Here is a 20335-nt window from a genome sequence, read left to right as displayed (position 1 = left end):
CCCTCCACAAATGACTCTTGCACTGATCTTAGTGTCAAAGACTTGGGCTAGATATGCCATATTTACCCAGATACTTAAAACCAGAATGATAGCACTTTTTAATCTCTGCTGTAACTCATTGATTAACAGCACAATCTAATCATTGCCCCCATACATAATCTTCCTGATACCCAACCATTCAACCCAACTTGACTTTCTCCACCCACTAACCAATCAAATTCAAAACACACTCCTGACCCAATTCCCCACCTCCCAACCCACGTCCCACTTCCCCTAATCTGGCGCCCACTGCCTGTTCTGATTACCATTCCCCTACTCTTTCCACCCTCCCAATCCATGTGCGCCCCACTCCCTCGCCATTCCCCTCTTCCCACCAACTGGTCTGCCCAAACCAACTACCCACACCCCAATATTATTTTCACAACACTCCTCTTTCACCTATCCACCTACTCACTCACCCACCTACTTCATCACTTACTCAATCTCTCACCTAATATTCACTTATTCACCCATTCACTCAACACCCAACTGCTTACTTGCCCAATTGAAAAACTTGAGACCTTTTAAAACTTACCTGATTATAGTCATAGATCATTGTGCTGTACAGTATGGAAACAGACACTTTGGTCCATCTTGTCCACGCTGACCAGATATCCCAAATTAATATAGTTCCATTTGCCAGCATTTGGCCCATATCCCTCTCAACCCTTCTTATTCATATATCCATCCAGATGCCTTTTAAATGTTGTAATTGTACCAGCCTCCACCAATTCCTCTGGCAGCTTATTCCTTACACACACCACTCTTTGTATGAAAACATTGCTGCTTTGGTCACTTTTAAATCTTTCCCCTCTCACCTTAAACCTATGACCTGTAGTGTTGGGCTCACCCACCCCGGGCAAATGACCTTGGCTATTCACCCTATCCATTCCCCTCATGATTTTATAAACCACTATAATGTCATCCCTCAGCCTCCAGGACAAGTAGCCTCAGCCTATTCAGCCTCTCCCTGTATCTCAAACCCTTCATCCCTGGCCATATCCTTGTAAATCTTTTCTGCACCCTTTCAAATTTCAAAACATCTTTCCTATAGCAGAAAGACCAGTATTGAATGCAGTATTCCAAAAGTGGCCCAACTAATGTCTGTACAGCCACAACATGACCTCCCTATTACAGCTTTCTCTCTCTGTTAGTCTCAAAGCTGCTTCCAGACTTAAACTGTCTGTTTACAGGTACATCAAAAACCAAAAGTAGAATAACTGTGTACAATCTATCACCATAGCCATATGGGACACCTGGGATATTCCAAGTGGAGATCAAGTAGAAATTGAAACTATCTCTAATTCCCAAACCTTACCGTTGATCTGAAATGTATATAAATACTTTAATATCTCCTTACATTTATCTGTTGCTTCCAAGCATCTCTTTGATCTGGGAAAAAATATGTGAATAATTTGCACCACTTATTGAGACAATTGTAGACATCTGACTCTGCCACAAAATTCAGAGAGGTAGTCCTTTGTTTAGTGTTTTCTTGCTTTAAACTCTGACCTCATAAAGAGGCCAGCCTTTAAATTACAATTATTCTAGTTGTTTTTACCATGTTCAAAGATATGAGTCATGAAATTACATAACACTATGTAAAACTCTGATTACCATTTAGCGCTGTGAACATTTCTGCACATGTTAAGATGGATATATTAGCCTTCAGAAGAGTGAAGAGTGGATCTATAGTAGTATAAGAACTGGAATCAAATGGTTAAGCTACAAAAAACAAAGCTAAGAATGAAATGAAATGTTTATTTTGTCTCTCAGCAACTGACTTCTTGTAGAATCAGAAAAATGATCTTAGAGTTTGTTTTTGAGAAATATTATTGATAGTATCAATCATCATTAGTTGATATGGAAAGACATCTGTAGAGAAAAAAGCAGACTTACTGTTTCAAGTCACAGATGACTCTTCTTCACAACAGTTCCACAGATGCTGCCAGACCTGCAAAGTTTCTCTTTCTCAAAGCATTTTCTATTTTTATTTGAGTTCCACCATCTGCAATATTTTGCTTTTATTATATTTAATATTCCCAATGACAAATACTATATGTTTATTTTACTCTTCTTACAGAGGGATGATATGCTTCGGCAGAATTTAGCAGATGCTGTTGCTTGCTGTTGTAAGTGGGGAAACAACAGAGTTGCCTTTGGAGAAACTGGGGCTGTGGCCCCGCTGGTCCATTATCTCAAATCAAAAAGTCCTCGTGTTCATCGTGCTACAGCACAAGCCTTGTACCAGCTTTCATTTGATCCGAACAACTGCATTACCATGCATGAAAATGGTGTGGTTAAGGTAAGCTTGTGCAACTCCTAAATGCTAAAAGTGGATATATTTTAATCTACTTTTTATGTTCTTATTAATATCTTTTTCATTTCTTCATACAACATAATTGGGATATGGAATATTTTAATAAATGGATATAAAAACATTTTGTTTCATCTATCAACTAAGGAGCACATTCTAAAAACAAACATGATTTGGCCCTGATTTTCTATAGTTTATTCAACAGATTCCCTAGCGTTAAAGGGCTGTGATTGTGCAGTGCTGAACTTTCTGAAATGCAGAGAATGACATGAAAATTACAAAATGGATTGAGACCACTTAATCCAAACAGGCTGTGTTGATGCTTGTCCTCAGGAAGGGTCTTTGAACCTGAAATGTTACTCTGCTTTCTCTCCACGGGTGCTGACAGACCTGCAGAGTTTTTCCAGCAATTTCTGATTTTGTTTCTGATTTCTAGTATCCGCAGTTCTTTGGTTTTTCTGGAGAAATGCAAATATTGCATTTGTTCCAGAAATAATTTAGAGATAAACCCAACAACTAGAGGCAAGTTAGTTTAATCTTGACAAGAAAAGGGGACTTGTGGAAAAAGCAATGCCTTCCCACCCTATTCCTATTCAAGGCCCAAGCATGCTATCTTCCCATGTCAGCTTTTCACTTGTTGGCAACCTCCTCCCGCTAGCTACAATATTGTGTCTATTCCTCAGTAATTTGCAGCCATATCTGAGGTGGTTATGTAAGTAGCAGTAAAGACATCTATAAAATTTATTATGAAAAGGCACTTGCTGATCACCAAGCCCCTCTACTCCACAGCTCACACCATAACTCTAATGTTCTGATTCAATCACCAAAATGGCTAATTGCTTCCTTTTTGTACAGCAATGCAGAATAAAAAAGAATTTCACTAGGCTTCTTTAACAAGCTAAAAATAACCTGTTTATTATAATACAAACCTCACTCTTAAAAGCAAGTAGCAAACTGGTTAACATTTAGGATTTAATCTGCAATTAGAACTTTATCCCCTTTTAATCCCACACCAGACACACTCACACATCGCCAACAACAATAAAGACTCTGCAAAGATAATATGTTTAAAAAACACAGAAGAAAAAAAAGCTTAATTGACCAATGGTCTGAAAACCAAGGGATAGAATTTCACAGTCTATTGGGTTTCTTGTTGATAACCTGTAGAGAGGTTTTCTGGTAATTCTAGGGAATACACCCCGTCTCTTATCTTTCTCAAACCTTTACTTGGCTATTTTTCCAAAGTCACATGACTTTCTGTAATCAGCAAGTGGTTATCAGCCCACATGAAACTACTAACCTCATTCCCAAATAGTTACATGGGTTCTCTTCACAGTTTTGGTCAAAAACAATATTTTTAATCCAAACCAGTGTCTAAGAGTGCACCACATAGTATAAATATAAATATGTATTCCCAACAAATTTTACAGGCCTGAAAATACACTTGCAAGGGACTAAAATTCTATAGTTATTTTACAGTAGACTGGGGAGATAGTTGGGGAGTAAAGGACACAATTTCATAAATTTCATAAGATACAAAACCTGAAAGTTATTGTGAACTATGAGAAGGTTAGTTATAAACTTCCACAAAATATAGAAATACTTGTGCAATGAATGAACAGGTGATAGTTGAAATTTAATGGAGAAAGGTTCAAAGAGATATAATTTGTTATAAATAACAAGGAGAAGCAAAACAAAATAAAGGGTGCAATGCTAAAGGGACAGTAGGAACAGAGAAACTTAGGGATATTTCTACACAAATCACTGCAAATTAGGAAGTGGTTAAATGGCAAACATATAGTATCCTTGGCTTTATAAATAGAAGCATGGGAGTATTTTAATGAACTTGCAAGAGTAATAAATGTGGCATCTCAGATGACTTAATTGATAAAAGCTGCAATTTCACTTTCTCAATGGCAGCTCAAACTTAGAGATTGACTCAGCAGCATGTCTGTAGCAAGCTAGCTTTACATTATCTTCTCATTCCTGCTTAATAAATGTGCATATGATGAATACTTGTAATTTTCAAATTTTGTAATTCTGTTCCTACCTTCATGATAATACAATGCAATAAAGTCCTGATTATTTCATGAATAAGTAAGTTGAGGAAGATGTAAAAGAGATGTATTGTAACTTTTGCTTTTCCTAAACTTCTTCAGCCTCAGTTGAAGGAGAAGAAGCTTATTATATGACCAATATCTGTTAAGGGACTAAGGTTCATTCTATCCTAAGGTTCAATAAAGTACAGCAACTGGTAGTAAGATTGATAAAATACATAAAAACATAACTCAATACAGACGCTGTGATGCATCAGGGAGGAGGGAAAGCCACCTAGATTCTTTGTTATACTTCCTAGGCTTGAGTTGTTTGGTTTGGTCAGTATTCAGGGACAGGAGGTTTTGACAGCAAGTGAGGCAGTAAGGGGACACAGAGAGCATGAATGCAGGAGCTCAGTCTTTCCAAATGTCCAACAGATATAAAGTTCTTTAGGTTTATGAAGATGAGAATGAGGGCTGCAGGCTAAATTAACTAAATGACTAAATTAACTCTTGTGGTACAAGAGGGAGGATTTAGAGGGAATGTCAGCATAGTTTTGAGAAATAGAAATCATGTTTGACAAATTTGCTGGGGTTCTTTGAGAATTTAACAAGCAATGTTGATAAAGGAGAATATGTAGATTGGTACATGTGGATTTCCAGGAGGCATTTGATAAGGGTGCTACATTATAAGAGTGCACAAAATAGGCACTCATGGTATTGACATGGACAAACAGCGTTAACACACAGAAGACAGTCAGTCAGGATTAATGTGTCCTTATCAGGTTGGAAAGATGTAACAGGTGGAGTTCAGCAAGGATCATTTATTTACTATTGAGATTAATGACTTGAAAGAGGGAATTGACTTGAAAGAGTATGATATATCCAAATTTGCTGATAATACAAAAATAGGTTGGAGGGTATGTTGAGATGGGGACATAAGGAATATGCAAGGAGATAAAGATTGGTTAGTGAGTGAGCAGAAACTTGGCAGATGAAGTTTAATATAGCAAAATGCAAGATCATGCACTTTACTGGGAAAAATCAAAAGGCTGGCTTATATTTAAGTGGAGAGAAAAAGTGCAGTGCAGAGGGACCTGGGTGTTCTTGTGCATGAAACACAAAAAGTTAGCATGCGGGTGCAGCATGTAATTAAGACAGCAAGTGGAATTTTAGTCTTTATTGCTGGAGGATAGATTTTAAAAATAGGGAAGTCTTTGTTACAATTGTACAGGCTGTTGTTGAGGCAGCTACTGGAGTACTGTGCACAATTTTACCCAGTATTTAACAAAGGATATCAGGCCATTTGAGGTAGTTTAAAGGAGATTCATCTGGCCAATTACTGGGATGAAGAGGTTAACTTAACAGGAGCAGCTAAACAGGTGAGAGTTTAATTCTCTAGAATTTAGAAGAATGAGGGGTGATCTCATTGAAACATAGAAGAATCTGAGGAGACCTCAACAAGGTAAATGTTGAGAAGATGTTTCCTCAAGTGAGGCAATCTTAAAGTAAGGGACAGAATAAGGGGACGTTCATTTAGAACTGAGATGCAAAGGAATTTTTTCTCCCAGAGGATAGTGTATATCTGGAATTTTCTACCAGAGAGTTTTGGAAGCTAGATCACTGAAATCATTTAAAGAAGAGAAAGATACATTTTTGAAATATTATTCAGATGAGGGCTGTGAGACGTTGGAACAAATGAGAAGTTGAGCATTGGGACAGATCAGCCCTGATCTTGTTCAAAGGCAGGGCAGACTTGAGGGCCTACTACTGTTCTAGTTTCTTATGTTCTTATGTTGTAAATGCAAGAGTAGCATCGAGTACAAATAGAAAGGTATAAACAGTGGAAGTGATAAACAGGAATAGAGAGTGCAAATCTTAGAGTGAAGCAACCAATAAGAATAGAATTTACAAAAAGACTAAAAGAAATAAATTAAAGTCATGTGGCATTCAAAACAAACAGATGAACTGACAGCATAATAGAAATGCATAAATATGATCTGGTAACCATTGCAGAGACATGGCTGCAGACTGACATGGACTGAGACTTAAATTTTGAAGGGTACATTGCCATTCAGAATAACAGGAAGCTAGAAAAGCTGGTAAATTTGTTAATTAATTACAGACAATAGAGGGTCAGAATTTGCATTCAGGAAGCCAGTCAGCTGTATGTATTGTGTACATGCCTTAACTATAGCCACATTGTAGGATGGAGCATAATGGAATTAATAATGAAATCTTGTCAGAAAAGCATGGTGATAATTATAGGGATAATTATTAACTGCACATAGAATAAAAACATCAGATGGCAAAGGTAACCTATATAAGAGGTTCATAGAATAATTTTGGGATAATGTCTTAGAACAGCATATTCTGGACCCAATCAAAGTGCAAGCCACACTAGACCTGATAATATACAATGAGATAGAATTAATTATCCCACAGCGAAGACACCCCCAAGTAACAGTGATATAACATAATTGAATTTTACATTCACTTTGAGGGAGAGGAGAGTGGGTCTGAGAGTCTTTCTTCTAAATTTAAGGGAGATTATAAGGGCATGAAAGCACAACAAGCTAATGTGCCTTAACAGATTAGATTAAAGGATAAGTCAATAGAGATGCAGTGGCAGAACTATATAGGAATATTTCTAAATACACAACAGTGATATTCCAATGTAAGAAAAATTCCAAGGACTGAGCCCACTGTCGACAGTTCACTAGAAGTGTTAGAGGTAGTGTCAACCTAAAAGAGAAAATATGTAATAGTGTAAAAACAGGTGGGAGGTAAGAGAATTGGTCAGAATATTAAAAAAAAAGAAAGACCAAAGATTAATAAAGAGGAAAAAGTTAGAGTTCACAAGATGCTAGCCAGAACTATAAACAAAGGTTGTAAAGGTTTCTTTGAATGTTTAACAATGTGGGTGTGTGTTCTATAGAAAATGAGACTCGAGAATTAATAATGAACAATAAGGAAGTGGCAGATGTATTGAACAGGAATTATGCATTAGTCTACACTGTAGAGGATTAAAGTAATATCCCAAAAACAGAATTAAATCAGGAAATGGAAGTAAGGAATGAATTCTGGGAAATCACAATCAACAGAGAAGTGGTACTGAATAAATTGCTGGAGCTACAGGCTGACGTGTTCAAGTCCTAATGGACCATCATGGGCCTTGGGCATGGTGGCCAGGCACACGTTCCCTTCACCATGCCACTACACTGGAACAAAAGTCGCCACTCCTCAGCTCCATCTAACCTCAACTCAGCAGTATGAGTCCTCGCTGGACCTCACCAATGCAGACTCCAGCGATGCTGCTGGCTACTGTATCGGCCCAAACATGACTCTGCCACTGCCATGACTCTGCTTCAGGCCCACCTCACCAATGCAGCTGCTGCTGATGCTGCTGGGTTTTGTATTGGGCTTAAACTCACCTCCACCGCCACCTGCATGAATCTGCACTGGACATAGGCGCCATCAGTAAATCAAACTGGCCTCCACCACAGCAGCCATGAGTTGTCTGCCTCAACAATGCAGAAGCTGCCAGGAACCCTGACGTTGCTATGAGTCCGCATTGCTGGAAACACTCACTGCTGCCGATGCCATTGCTGCGACTGAGCTCTTCACCAAGAGCTAAGTAAAATAAAGTATTAAAAAAGGACTAAAGAGAGGAAAAAAAAGAAATATAAAGCAGACAAAACGGATGAGTCCTGGGTTCAGAGGCCCTACTCTTCCTTGATAGAAGTTGATTTGAGTTATTACTGTCACATGTACCAAGGTACAGTGAAATATATTGTTTCATGTGCTAACCAGAAGAATCATACTTTAAGTATATCAGGCTGATAGAACAGAATGCAGAATATGATGTTACAGCTACAGAGAAAGTGCAGAGAAAGGTCAACTCTGATGTATGAGAGATCCATTCATAAGTCTGATGACACCTGGGAAGAAACTATTTTTAAATCTCTTGATATGTGTTTTCAAACTTTTGTGTCTACTGCCCAATGGAAGAGGGTGGAAGCTAGTGTAACCAGAGTGGGAGAGGTCTTTTATTATATTGGCTGCTTTCCTGAGGCGATGGAGTCAATAGAAGGGAATCTGATTTTCATGATGGACTGGGCTACGTTCGCAACTTTCTATAATTTCTTGCAGTATTGGGTAGAACAGTTGCCATGCCAAGCTGTGATGCATCCAGATAGGATGCTTTCTATGGGGCATCTATAAAAATTGGTAAAAGTCATTGTGAACATTCTGAATTTCCTTAGCCTTCTGTGGAAGTAGAGGAGTTGTTTGCTTTCTTGACTGTAGCATTCATGTGAATGGACCAGGACAAATTCATAGTGATACTTACTCCATACTAAATGGCAGAGAAGGCTAAAGGGGCAGAATTGCCCACTTCTGTTCCTAGTTGTTACGTTCTTAATTTTTAAATTTCACTTAACTCAGGTGAAGCCCCATTATATTGGAGAATAGTAAATGTAATTCCTTTATTGAAAAAGGGAGAAAGAGACAGAAAGCAGAAAACTACAGGCCAATTAGCTTAACATCTATCTCAGAGAAAATGCTAGAAAATATTATTACAGAAATTACAGTAGGATACTTAGATATAGCATATGCTGTGGATAATGGGAAACTGTTGGATGTACTTAGATATTTAGAAGGCATTTGATAACGTGTCACATCAAATGTTATTGTGGAAAATAAAAGCTCATTGTGTAAGGGCTGGCATGGAGAAAGATTCACTGGCTAAGAGGAAGCAGAGAGTAAGCATGAAAGGTCTTTTTTTCAGATGGCAAAACATAATGAGTGGTGTGCCACAGGGATTGGTGCTGGGACCTCAACTGTTTAAAATTTACAAATCACTTAGTTGAAGGGATGGAAGATACAGCTGCCAAATTTGCTGATAGCACAAAGATAGGTAGGAAATTAAATTGTGAAAAGAACATAAGGAAGCTACAAAAATATATTGATAGCCCAAGTGATCATGTAAAGATGTGGCAGATGTAGTATAATGTAAGAAAATGTGAAATTGTCTATTTGGCAGGTAGAATAAAAATGAAGCAAATTACCTAAGTGGTTAGAATTATGCATCAGTTATACAGGGTACTGGTGAGATCACATCTGGAATATTATGCACAGTATTGATAACTTTATTTATGAAAGGACATTGGAGGAAGTTCGGAGAAGGTCTATCAATCTGGAAGGGGCAGTTTGTCACATGAGGTAAGGTTGGGCTGGGAGAGACGACCTATGGACCTGTCAAAAAACAGCCTGACGTACTTATACTCACAGAATGGGGAGGCAGTGGCATAATGGTAATGTCACTATACTAGAAACGCAAGCCACTGTTCTATGGTGAAATTTGAATTCAAGTGAACAAAATCTGAAACAGACAGCTGGCCTAATGGCAATCATGTAACTGTTGCTGATTGGTATAAAAATCCACCTGTTTCACTAATGCCCTTTAGGGAAGAAAATCTGCTCTCCTTACCTGGTCTGGCCTACTTGTGACTTCAAACCCAACGTGACTCTTAATTATCCTTGGGCAATTAGGACAATAAATGCTGGCCAGCCAGTGATGCCTTCATCCTATGAATGAATATATCAAAAAAACCTTATGGACAGTGTCCCATTGTCATAGTTAAGTCAAAATACTACAGATGCTTGAAATTTAGAATTAAAACAGAAAATTCTGGAGAAACTCAGCGAGTCTGGCAACATCAGTGGAGAGAGAAAGAATTAATATTTCAATTCCAACATCGCTTCTGAAGGAAGCATTTGATTAAGTGTCACATCAAAGGTTTCTACGGAAATTAAAAACTCTTTGTGTAAGAGGTATCATATTGACATGGTTTGAACATTAGCTAGCTTATAGGAAGAAGAGAGTCGGGAATAAATGGGTCATTTTTGAATTGGCAAGATCTAATGAGTCTATAACGAGTCTCTAATGAGTGGTGTACCATAAGGATTAATGCTTGGGTCTGACCTCTTTACAACTTAGTTGGATGAAGAGTCCAAAAGTATGGTTGCCAAATTTTCTGATCAGTAAAATTGAAAAGTGGGCTGTGAAGAGGACACAAGGAGGTTACAAATGAATATAGATAGTTTAGGTGAATGGGAACAGATCTGTCAAATGCACTCTAATGTGGGAAAATGTGAAATCATCCAATTTAGTTGGAAGAATAAATAAGAAGCATATTGCCTAAATGGTAAGACATTGCAGAACTCAGAGAAACAGAGGAATCCAACACGACAAGTGGCAAGAATCCCAAAAGCATAGAATGCAGGCACAACAAGTAATTAAGAAAGAAAATGGAATGTTAACATTTCTTGTGAAGGGAGTTGAATACAAAGTATGGAAGTTTTGTTTCTATTATTCAAGGGACTGGTGAGAACTCATCTGGAGTATTGTCTACATTGTTGGTCTCCCGAATTAAAGAAGAACGTAAATACATTTGTGTAAGTTCAGAGGTTTACTAGATTAATATCTGGAATGGGTGTCTTGCCCTCATAAGGGCTGAAATAGGCATAAAGAGCAGTAGTGGAGTAATTCTAGGTTTATAACATGATAGGGAGATGGAACAGAAGCTGCGGAGATGTCCTCTGCCAATTTGGAGACTGGCTCCTCCTTGCTCCTTGACAGTGACAAGGGGTTGTCTGAAATATCTAGCTCCCAATGTAGTCCATTTGAAGTCTTCATTTGAGTCCTGTCTAGAAGGACCCATCAGAAACCTATCCATCTGAGATGAGCTGGCTAACAATTCTTTTACCCTTGGCCTGACTACAGCCCAGTACTTCTCAGCGACTTATCATACTACTATAACCTCCAAAGTAATTTTGTTTGAGGTTTAAATGACCAAATTCATCATCTAGGATAATAAAAGCAAAGCATTGGATATACTAGAAATCTGAAATGCTGATACTGAGATGAACCAAGATACTGCAAGTCATGCTGATTGTGTGTAGAACTTCTTGTTTTTAATTCATCATCTGGTGTGTTTAGTGGGATTCCAGTGAGTACTTACGTGGCTGATAAGGCAGGTCTGTGCAAAGAAGGTTTTGCAATAAACATGATAGAATACTGCAGACAATTGAGTTTTCGCTAAGTTTCTGGCTTGGAATTCTTGCTCCTTTCATTTTCCCTATCCCTTTGAAATGCATCTGCTTTTCAAGGAGGCAACATTGTTTTCACTTTGTTAAATTAGGTGCAGCCATTCTGAGTGACATTCTGCCGCAACTCAAATTCAATATCAAAACCCCTGACTGAAGCCTCCTGAGTGTCCTTTGACTGCCATGAGAATGGTACCCCAGACTCAAGCTCTCCATAGAAAATTTATTCTTGTCAGCAAATGTCAAACATTCTTGACTACGTGACCAGCCCAACTAAGTTGTTACTGTCTCAGTATAGTGTGATGCTTGGCATGCCACCTCAAGTGAATACTGTGTCTGGTATTTTGCCTTACTATTTGATCTTCAAATGCTTCTGAAGGTAGCACAAGTGAGCATAATTGAGTTTCTTTCAGTTCTTGGGTGCCCAAAAGCAGAAAATGTCAGAGAGAAGGCAGGGCAGAGAAAGGAAGGGAGAAGGTCCCTGGCATTCTGCTCATCATAATGTATAGTAGAAAGAAGGTGAGCTGGAATTTAAAAAGGAATGTAATTAGATTAGATTAGATTACATTACATTACAGTGTGGAAACAGGCCCTTCGGCCCAACAAGTCCACACCGACCCGCCGAAGCAAAACCCACCCATACCCCTACATTTACCCTCCACACAGTCAGTCGCCTGAGGCGGGAATTGAACCCGGGTCTCAGGCGCTGTGAGGCAGCAGTGCTAACCACTGTGCCACCGTGCCGCCCACAAATCCTGGAATATTCTCATTTTCTCAATGTTCTGAGTGACACTGGATGGCACAGCCTTTATTGCAGCCTAGCTACCAGGAGCCATATCCTTACAGGACTGTGGAAAACCAGGATTTCTTTGCCCCAACCAGTTCTGCCCTGTCTCTTTATTATGTGACATTTTACCTTCCACAAGAGAGAGCAGAATGTACTTGTGTAGTGCTGTGTTTGGTGCTATGTCTTCTATAGCTAAATAGTTGAACGTGTGTGGAGACAGCTTGAGGTGTATATGAGGCTGACAACATTACTGTAGCTGTGCAATGGTGAGGAAGCAGTTGTGGTGCATTGAGCAGCTTGAGACTATCATGGTGAGTAAATGACGTCATGTGAAGATATTTTTACTGACCTTGATCAGCCACATAAGGTAATTAAGCTGCTTGTGGCAGTGCTGCCAATCTCAAATCTGGTGCTAGGAATCGAAAACCCTGGCCAGTTTCTCTCATTGTCTTCTGAGGGTGATTTTTGAGGGTCTCCTGGTGCCCTCCGGAATCATGGTGTCACTCCTTTTACTGACCTTCATCACTAATGCCATTTATGCAGCATCCTTCATCCTGGAAATCTCCCTGCACTAATGTTTCAGTTTCCATGTTTTAAATTGCAATACTATTATTCAGTGCAGATTCCGTTTAAGAGGGACAGATTGGCTATAAAAGCAGAAAGGCAGCTGGATCATGTGTTATTAGCACATTGTTCAACTTACAGCAGCATACAGAAGAAGTCAGCAAGGTAGAAGATATTCAGCTCTATGCTGCAAGCATGGTAATAAGATGGAAGAACCAAATTTACCAAATTTCCAATGGTGCCAACATGGATAGGTTGAGAATCATTACACCCATATGTGAAAAATAGGATAAGCCCATCTTTATCCCAAGTTCCACTCCAAATTTTATGTGGAACAGCAACCAGTAGATACAGGCCACACACTTAGCATGGAGTCATCGATACTGTAAAGTTATCATTTCACCTGTTGCATTTTCAAATTTTTGCATACAGATCTGTGTTTGTTTCAGTTTCTCTTTTTATCACAGACTCCACAATCCAGCTTTGCTGATGGGAATCACAGTTGACTGAATCTTCAGGAATCTCAGATGCCCAAAAATGATGCAGCAATATTAAATTCTAAATTGAAAGTTTGCAAGCACATGATTCAGTTAAATGTGCTCCTTGCTGGAAACAAAATTTGCTCAATTTCTTCTTGGATATCATGAAAAGAAGCACTGGGGCATTGTTTGTGTTCAAAGTTGCTATGTTTAATTACTTCGTGGACGTGACAATGTTTTTGAATCAGTTATCTCCTGAGCAAAATTGAGAAATCATTTCTGGCAGAGTTCCTCATGATTACGTTATTTATTTCGATTTTTATGCCCCAGTACAATGACCTATCATCCTAGGCTATGATTGTGTAGACTTGCTGTTAAAAAAACATTGTTACTGTACTGTACTTCAGAATTTGTTAATGATCCTAATGGCATTCTTTTTGGCATAGCACTAAAATATTGTATCAAATCATTATTATGATTGTTTAAAAGTCCAGTCTCTAGGAAATATATTTTGATAATGTGGGTCAGTAATGACATGTGTGAAATTGCATGAAACTAAGAGAAAGCACAGAAATTAAGAGAGAAATCATAAAGAATAAAAGCAAAATTAAGAGTTAGTCGGCAGCACTTTCCTACAATGAAGTGAACATTCAGTTTAAGATACTGCAGTTTTACATAGAATATCATTAAGTTGCACTGGAATTCACCTTACCTGTATTGTTCCAATGACGTTCATGACAAAAATCCTGCAACTTTGTAACTGGAATTCTGCCTTGTGTAGAAATGATCTGGTTTATAGCAAGTGCTGGGTTTTTTTGGTGAATAAGTACTTATTATTCAGTTTTAGTAATATTCCAGGTCACAATTTCAATCACTCTTTTATTTTTAAAGATTTTTTGCCTTCAGCTATCCTGAATATTAGTCAATATCAATAGTAACTCACAAAATCCAGAAGCACCACTGACAGAATTGACGTAGACTCAGAAGATTAAGTATGTCAACTGCATTCCTAAGTTAGAAGTTAATGGTGTTGGTACTCGGAAAATATAGGATTGATAACTTTTGTATTGTCTATCTCTAATCACTAAGCTTTTATTTTTGCCAGAAAAATAATTATTAATGCAGAATTAAACAAGCTCCCAAAATATAAAGTAAGGTTTCAAGAATTGGCAAAGAAAGAGTGCAGACAAGTGAAGTTGACAAAATCTGATTTCATTAGCTAGTTTTGATGGGAAAATATCTTGCCAAATGTATTAAAACATTTTTGTTTAATTTCAAAATGTAGTCAGAATACATTGTTAGACTGATTTGGATACCTTAAAAATTTAGATTTTATCTCTGAAAAAAAGTTACTATGTGCTTTCACCTTAAAGTAAATAGAAAAAAGGCAAAAGCACGTAACTTTTGGACTGACTGAGAGAATGTATTGCTTGGAGGGCTTTACTGAAACATAGTAGGAACAATCAGCACATATTAATTTAGTATTACCATTGGCATCCATTTTCTTCTATTCTAATACCTCTGGATATTCATTACCTTAACTATCATGCCAGGACTGGAGGATTTGAGTTAGAGAGGCTGGATAGGCTGGAATCTTTTCACTGGAACATAGGAGGTTGAGGGGGTGACTTTATAGAGGTTTATAAAATCATGAGGGTCATAGAGAAGGTGAATAGCAAAGATCTTTTCCCGAAGGTAGAAGATTTCAAAACTAGAGGAGAAACTGAGAGGAGAAAGATTTAAAAAGGACCTGAGAGGCAACTTTTTCAGAGAGGGTAGTTTGTACGTGGAATGAACTGCCTCAGGAAGTGGTGGATACAGTTACATCATTTAAAAGAAATTTGGACAGATACATGAATAGGAAAGGTTTAGAGGGATATGAGCCAAATGCAGACAAATGGGATTCATTTTTTTTGGGAAACTTGGTCAGCATGGACAAGTTGGACCAAAGAGTCTGTTTCCGTGATGTCTGACTCTATGACTCTATGACCAAAATAAATTACACTTTATAAGACACAACAAATGCACCAGCATTGTTTTGAGCAATAACTTAGAGTAGTTTAACTTAAGCATCAATGTGAAGCAATTTCACTTTGCGCTAACATTATATCATTAGTAAATCCTAAATTCAGGTTCACGTTCCCAGAATGCAGAACTAGAGTGAGACTTCCTAAAGAAGAGTCCCTGTTTGCTTAATTCGGTTTTTAGGACTTGTCTGGATTCAAACTACCCATGTTTACCACAGATTTTTCACACCAAATCTGAAATTGTAGTGTAAATGCATCTTACTGCCATTTTAATGAAAATGCCCAGTAAAGCTGTTAATCAGTTATAATTTAGTGTAACCAAAATAGTTATAATGCATTCCCAGAGTAGCTTAAGGCAGATCTCAAAAGTAACACAGCTTTTTCTTTCTTTACAGTTAGACCTATAATAAATTTTGCAAAGATTTCATTGTTACATAACTGTGCAATATGGTAGGAGAAAGTGAGGATTCTGGAGATCAGAGTCGAGAGTGTGGTGTTTGAAAGGCGGAACAAGTCAGGCAGCATCCGAGGAGCAGGAAAATCAACGTTTTGGGCAAAAGCCCTTAATCAGGAATGAGGCTTGTGGGCCAAGGGCCTGAGAGATAAATGGAACGGGGATGGGTTGGAGAGAAGGTAGCTAAGAATGCGATATGTAAATGAAGGTGGTGGAGAAGGTGATAGGTCAGAGAGGAGGGTGGGAAAGACGATGGACAGGCCCAGAGGGCAGTGGTGAGTTGGAGGCTTGGGACTGGAATAATGTGGGGAGAGGGAAATGAGGAAACTGGTGAAATCCACACTAATCCAGTGTGGTTGCAGGATCCCAAGGCGGAAGATGAGGTGTTCTTCCTCCAGGCATCAAGCGGTAAGGGTTTGGCGATGGAAGAGACCCAGGACCTGCATGTCCTTGGCAGAGTAGGAGGGGGAGTTGAAGTGTTTAGCCATGGAGTGGTGGGGTTGGTAATATTGTGCAATACAGTACTCTGTACTTATTGTTTACAGGCAGCATCAGACTCAATGATGTTACATTTAAAGAAAAGCCCTTTATCTTGGAAACTTTACCTAATTAATCCCATTTTCATAATGGAGTTTTATGTAGTTTCATTTTGTTTGTTTATTTTATGCAGTCATTCAAAACCACACTAATCTCCATATTTAGGGCTATATGTGTTTTATGTTTAGCACAAACTCATTGCATATCCCTGATTTTACATCTTTTGTCCAGCCTAGATCATATTACATTGTAATGAGCAATGTTTAAGTCCTGTGAATAAATAGACAACATATACAAACTGCATATCACCAGCCACCCGTCACACAGAATGACAACTGAGACATTGAACAGATCATGCCGGACAAAAGGAAACATCTATGAACAATGATACGCATTCATCCACAATGACAGTATCCCTTAAAGTTACATCACTAAATTATGATAGCTATATAAACACTAGATCTGGTCATGTCTTATGTCCACCAATGTGCAATCTGAATGTCCAGATTTTCCAATAGCTTGACAATCATTATTCGATGGGAACTGTGCTTGAGGTGTCTGTGGAATCCCCACCATACCTGATTTTTAACAGAGATGAAGAGGAATTTCATTTTGCCCTTCAGTGTTTGTGAATTACCACAGAAAATTGCTGAGGCTGGGTCCTTAAGTATATTCAAGGCTAATTATTAAGGGCATCAAAAGCTGTGAGGATGAGGCAGGAAAGTACACTTGAGAGTTTTCAGGTCAGCCATGATATCATTGAATGGCAGAGCCAGACTCAATGGTCTAATGGCCTACTTCTGCTCCACCATGTTATGGTCTTTTCGTCTTATGACCTTGAGAGAATTGTCCAGGAAATTGAAGATTCGACTGCACAATTTCTCAGTAATTGGAATCCTCTGAAAGTTTTCATTTAAATTGGAGAATTTGGAGGGTTCCAATAAAATTTAGTAAATAGTTACTCAGGAAAAGGTAGACTGTTAAATTCATAGTCTAATTCCTAATGCAATTGATCTTGTACTACCTCACATACCACTAACTACAATTACCTCATACCACTTATACGACAGATGCTGACCCAATATGCCACGTAACTCAATGATGCCTTCCCCGACTCACATATGACCCCTGTTCCCCCCTCTGGACACAACCACTTTATCTACTACCAGACCTGACATCCCTCCCTCCTGGACTGAACACTACCCTCCCTGACAGATCGTATTTCTTTTATCCAACTATTCACTCCAAACTACCCTAAACACCTCACCTGGCCCTCTTTCTGCCTTGCACCATGGTACCATTCCTACTTGGCACCCTACCCAGCTGGCACCTTACCCACCTAGCATCATACTTACCCCTGATACCCTACCACTACTCATCTGGCATCTTACCTCCTCCCCAGCTGGCACAATACTTACCTCGCACCTTACCCTTCTGATACTCTACCTGCCAAGGTACCAACATGACATTTACCTCATCTACTTCCATTTTATATCAGCTGTCAAAGTAGCTTTCTGGAACTTTAAATATCAGAATATGACAGTTGACTGCTGTGGAAAAAAGGGGCATAGATTCACTCGCCCTGATAGTTCTGCACCATGAAAGTACTGTCAGAATGGATGTATGAGGCCGCAGTTCTGAAGGAGCCCTGATCGGGATTGCATCTCAGAAAAGTGGAGCTCCCTCCTTACATAGATAAGAAGAGGCAGAGTGACAATCTGCATGAGGTGTATTGTCATCATTAATAAATGTGTTTCATTTGTCAGAGATTTGTGGTTGTTGTTTGGCATGGTATGTTCAGTGTCTGAGTCATCATTCCGTGTGATAGGTATTTGATAATATGCAGCTCATATATGTCGTTTATTTTTATTAATGCATCCCTATGCATCTTTGTTGGAGAAAGAGTTCTCACACTTAAAATGTAAAGGTAGATGTTGTATTATGGTATAGATTCCAAATTATACAGGCCCACATTTTTCAGACTGTTACCATGACATTACTACCTGTAATGTTCCAGTATGACGGTATTTGCCTCACCTGCAGTCACTCTTTTGTGTCATGAAGTTCATATAGCATGTTCAGTCCAAGAGCTGTGTGGATATAGTATGCAGTAACATCAGTAAGCACACTGTGTAAGTCTGCAATATTAACCATATGGATAGTTATTGTTGGTAATGAACTTAAGGACACCTGTTTCAACAAGAACCTAATTTTCATGTGTGTATGTTATGCAGATTAGCATATAAATCACCACATCAGGCAGGTTGGATAAACTTGGCTTGTATTTCTGTTCAGCAGGTTAAGAACTGATTTTATATTAAAAATGCAATATGACCAGATAGAGATAAAGTATTTCTTCTGTAGGAAAATCCAGAACAAATGAACATGTGCAGAAAATTACAGGTCTATGACAAGACTGTTTGGAAATGATTTAGTATTCTACCTGGTGGACATCAGTAAACCAGCAGTAGCAGATCTGTGGAATTCAACATTTTGATCAATCAGCAAATGGCTGTCAGTTGTTTTATTGAGTTGAAACAGGCACAGCCTATGTACGTATGTGATTTATTGTCCCAGAGGACTATTGTCTCAAGAGAGAAACAAGAGATGGTGAGTTTTACCTGAGGGTCACCATGCCTTAGGCACAGAGTCATGGTGACCTCAGCTCGTACAGGAATTGAACCTGTGCTGTGGCCTTACTCTGCTTTACAAACCAGCTGTCCAGCCACCTGAACTAACCACTTCAGCACTGTCATTTAACAAAACTATTGAAGACAAGCTGTAAATTTGAATGGACTCAAGACTGTCAAAGTGCTTTTGAAAATGTGAAAGATGTGCTGAAAACTGTACCAGTTTAGCTGTGTTGAATTATGAGAAGCTATTCAAACTAACCGTTGATGTGACTCAGAAGTAGTGTTAAGTAATGTTAAAATAATTTTTGATCAGTAATCATAATGTCCCCTCATTCGTCTTTCAGCAAGTGACATGAGGTGTGTGATTTACTTATATATAGATATAATTTATGAATTTTGCATTTTGAAGTAGTTGCATCAGGATTTTGGCCTGTGTGCATGAGCAAGTTTAATGATTTACTTGTCAGTAGTTTTTAAACCAGAACGAGAGAAAGAATCTGTCGAGTGATGCTGGGAATTTGTTTCTATTGTTTGCATTAGCTTTCTTTCAATCAAGAAGAATCATTGATTAATTTTATATTTGCTTTGGGGAAAATTCATACCTTGGAAAGCGTTTGGTTTCAGCTTGCAGCTGTTCTGGTTGAATTTAGATACAAGGAACAGTTTTGCCTTGGAGGAAGGACTTAGTTCAGAATTCTTCAGAAATAGGTTACCTCAGTATAAAGGTTTTAGTATGAAATTCCTGACCAGACGTATTTAGTTAGAATCCTGAAAATTTTATTTGAAGCTGAGAAAACTCTAACCTTGGTTGTGTGACCAATCAAGAAAAATATACCAATCAAGAAAATCTCTGAAGACTGAGAACTGAAAGAAACAGTTACGTCAACCATACAGATATAATAGACATTAGAACTCTCTGGTATTTGGGTATCATAAAGTGAAATTGTTGGGAACAGGTGAGATTGCATTTTTATACTGTTTCAAAATCTTTCAAATAGCTTAGTATTCTATTTTATCGTTGTTCCTTTTGCATGCTAAATTTCTGTTTTATTATTAAAACAAAACCTGTAGCATTGCATGCTTGTGTTTCAATAGAGACCTAGGAGAAAGTAAGGACTCCAGATGCTGGAGCTCAGAGTTGAGAATGTAGTGCTGGAAAAGCACAGCAGGTCAGGCAGCATCCAAGGAGCAGGGGAATTGATGTTTCAGGCATAAGCCCTTCAACAGGAATGAGGCTTGTGGGTTGAGGCTGAGAGATAAATGGGAAGGGGTTTTGGGGAAGGTAGCTAAGAAAGTAATAGGTGGATGAAGGTGAGGGAGAAGGTGATAGGTCAGAGGGGGGAGTAATGAGC

The 20335-nt window shown here is 38.5% G+C and overlaps 1 protein-coding gene across 7 annotated transcripts in view; it reads left to right on the top strand.

The window, feature by feature from the left end:
- Positions 1 to 20335, top strand: part of odad2 (outer dynein arm docking complex subunit 2) — a 380688-nt gene that overhangs the window by 307134 nt on the left and 53219 nt on the right. For all 7 annotated transcript variants that reach the window (XM_043690495.1, XM_043690491.1, XM_043690492.1 and 4 more), the window contains one exon: positions 2123 to 2344. In XM_043690495.1, the coding sequence (XP_043546430.1) occupies positions 2123 to 2344 (222 nt within the window). The remainder of the gene's footprint in view (positions 1 to 2122; positions 2345 to 20335) is intronic.

This window comes from Chiloscyllium plagiosum, chromosome 5 (genome assembly GCF_004010195.1).
Source record: "Chiloscyllium plagiosum isolate BGI_BamShark_2017 chromosome 5, ASM401019v2, whole genome shotgun sequence".
NCBI lineage: Eukaryota > Metazoa > Chordata > Chondrichthyes > Orectolobiformes > Hemiscylliidae > Chiloscyllium > Chiloscyllium plagiosum.
This window is presented reverse-complemented; position numbering and strand designations above follow the sequence as displayed.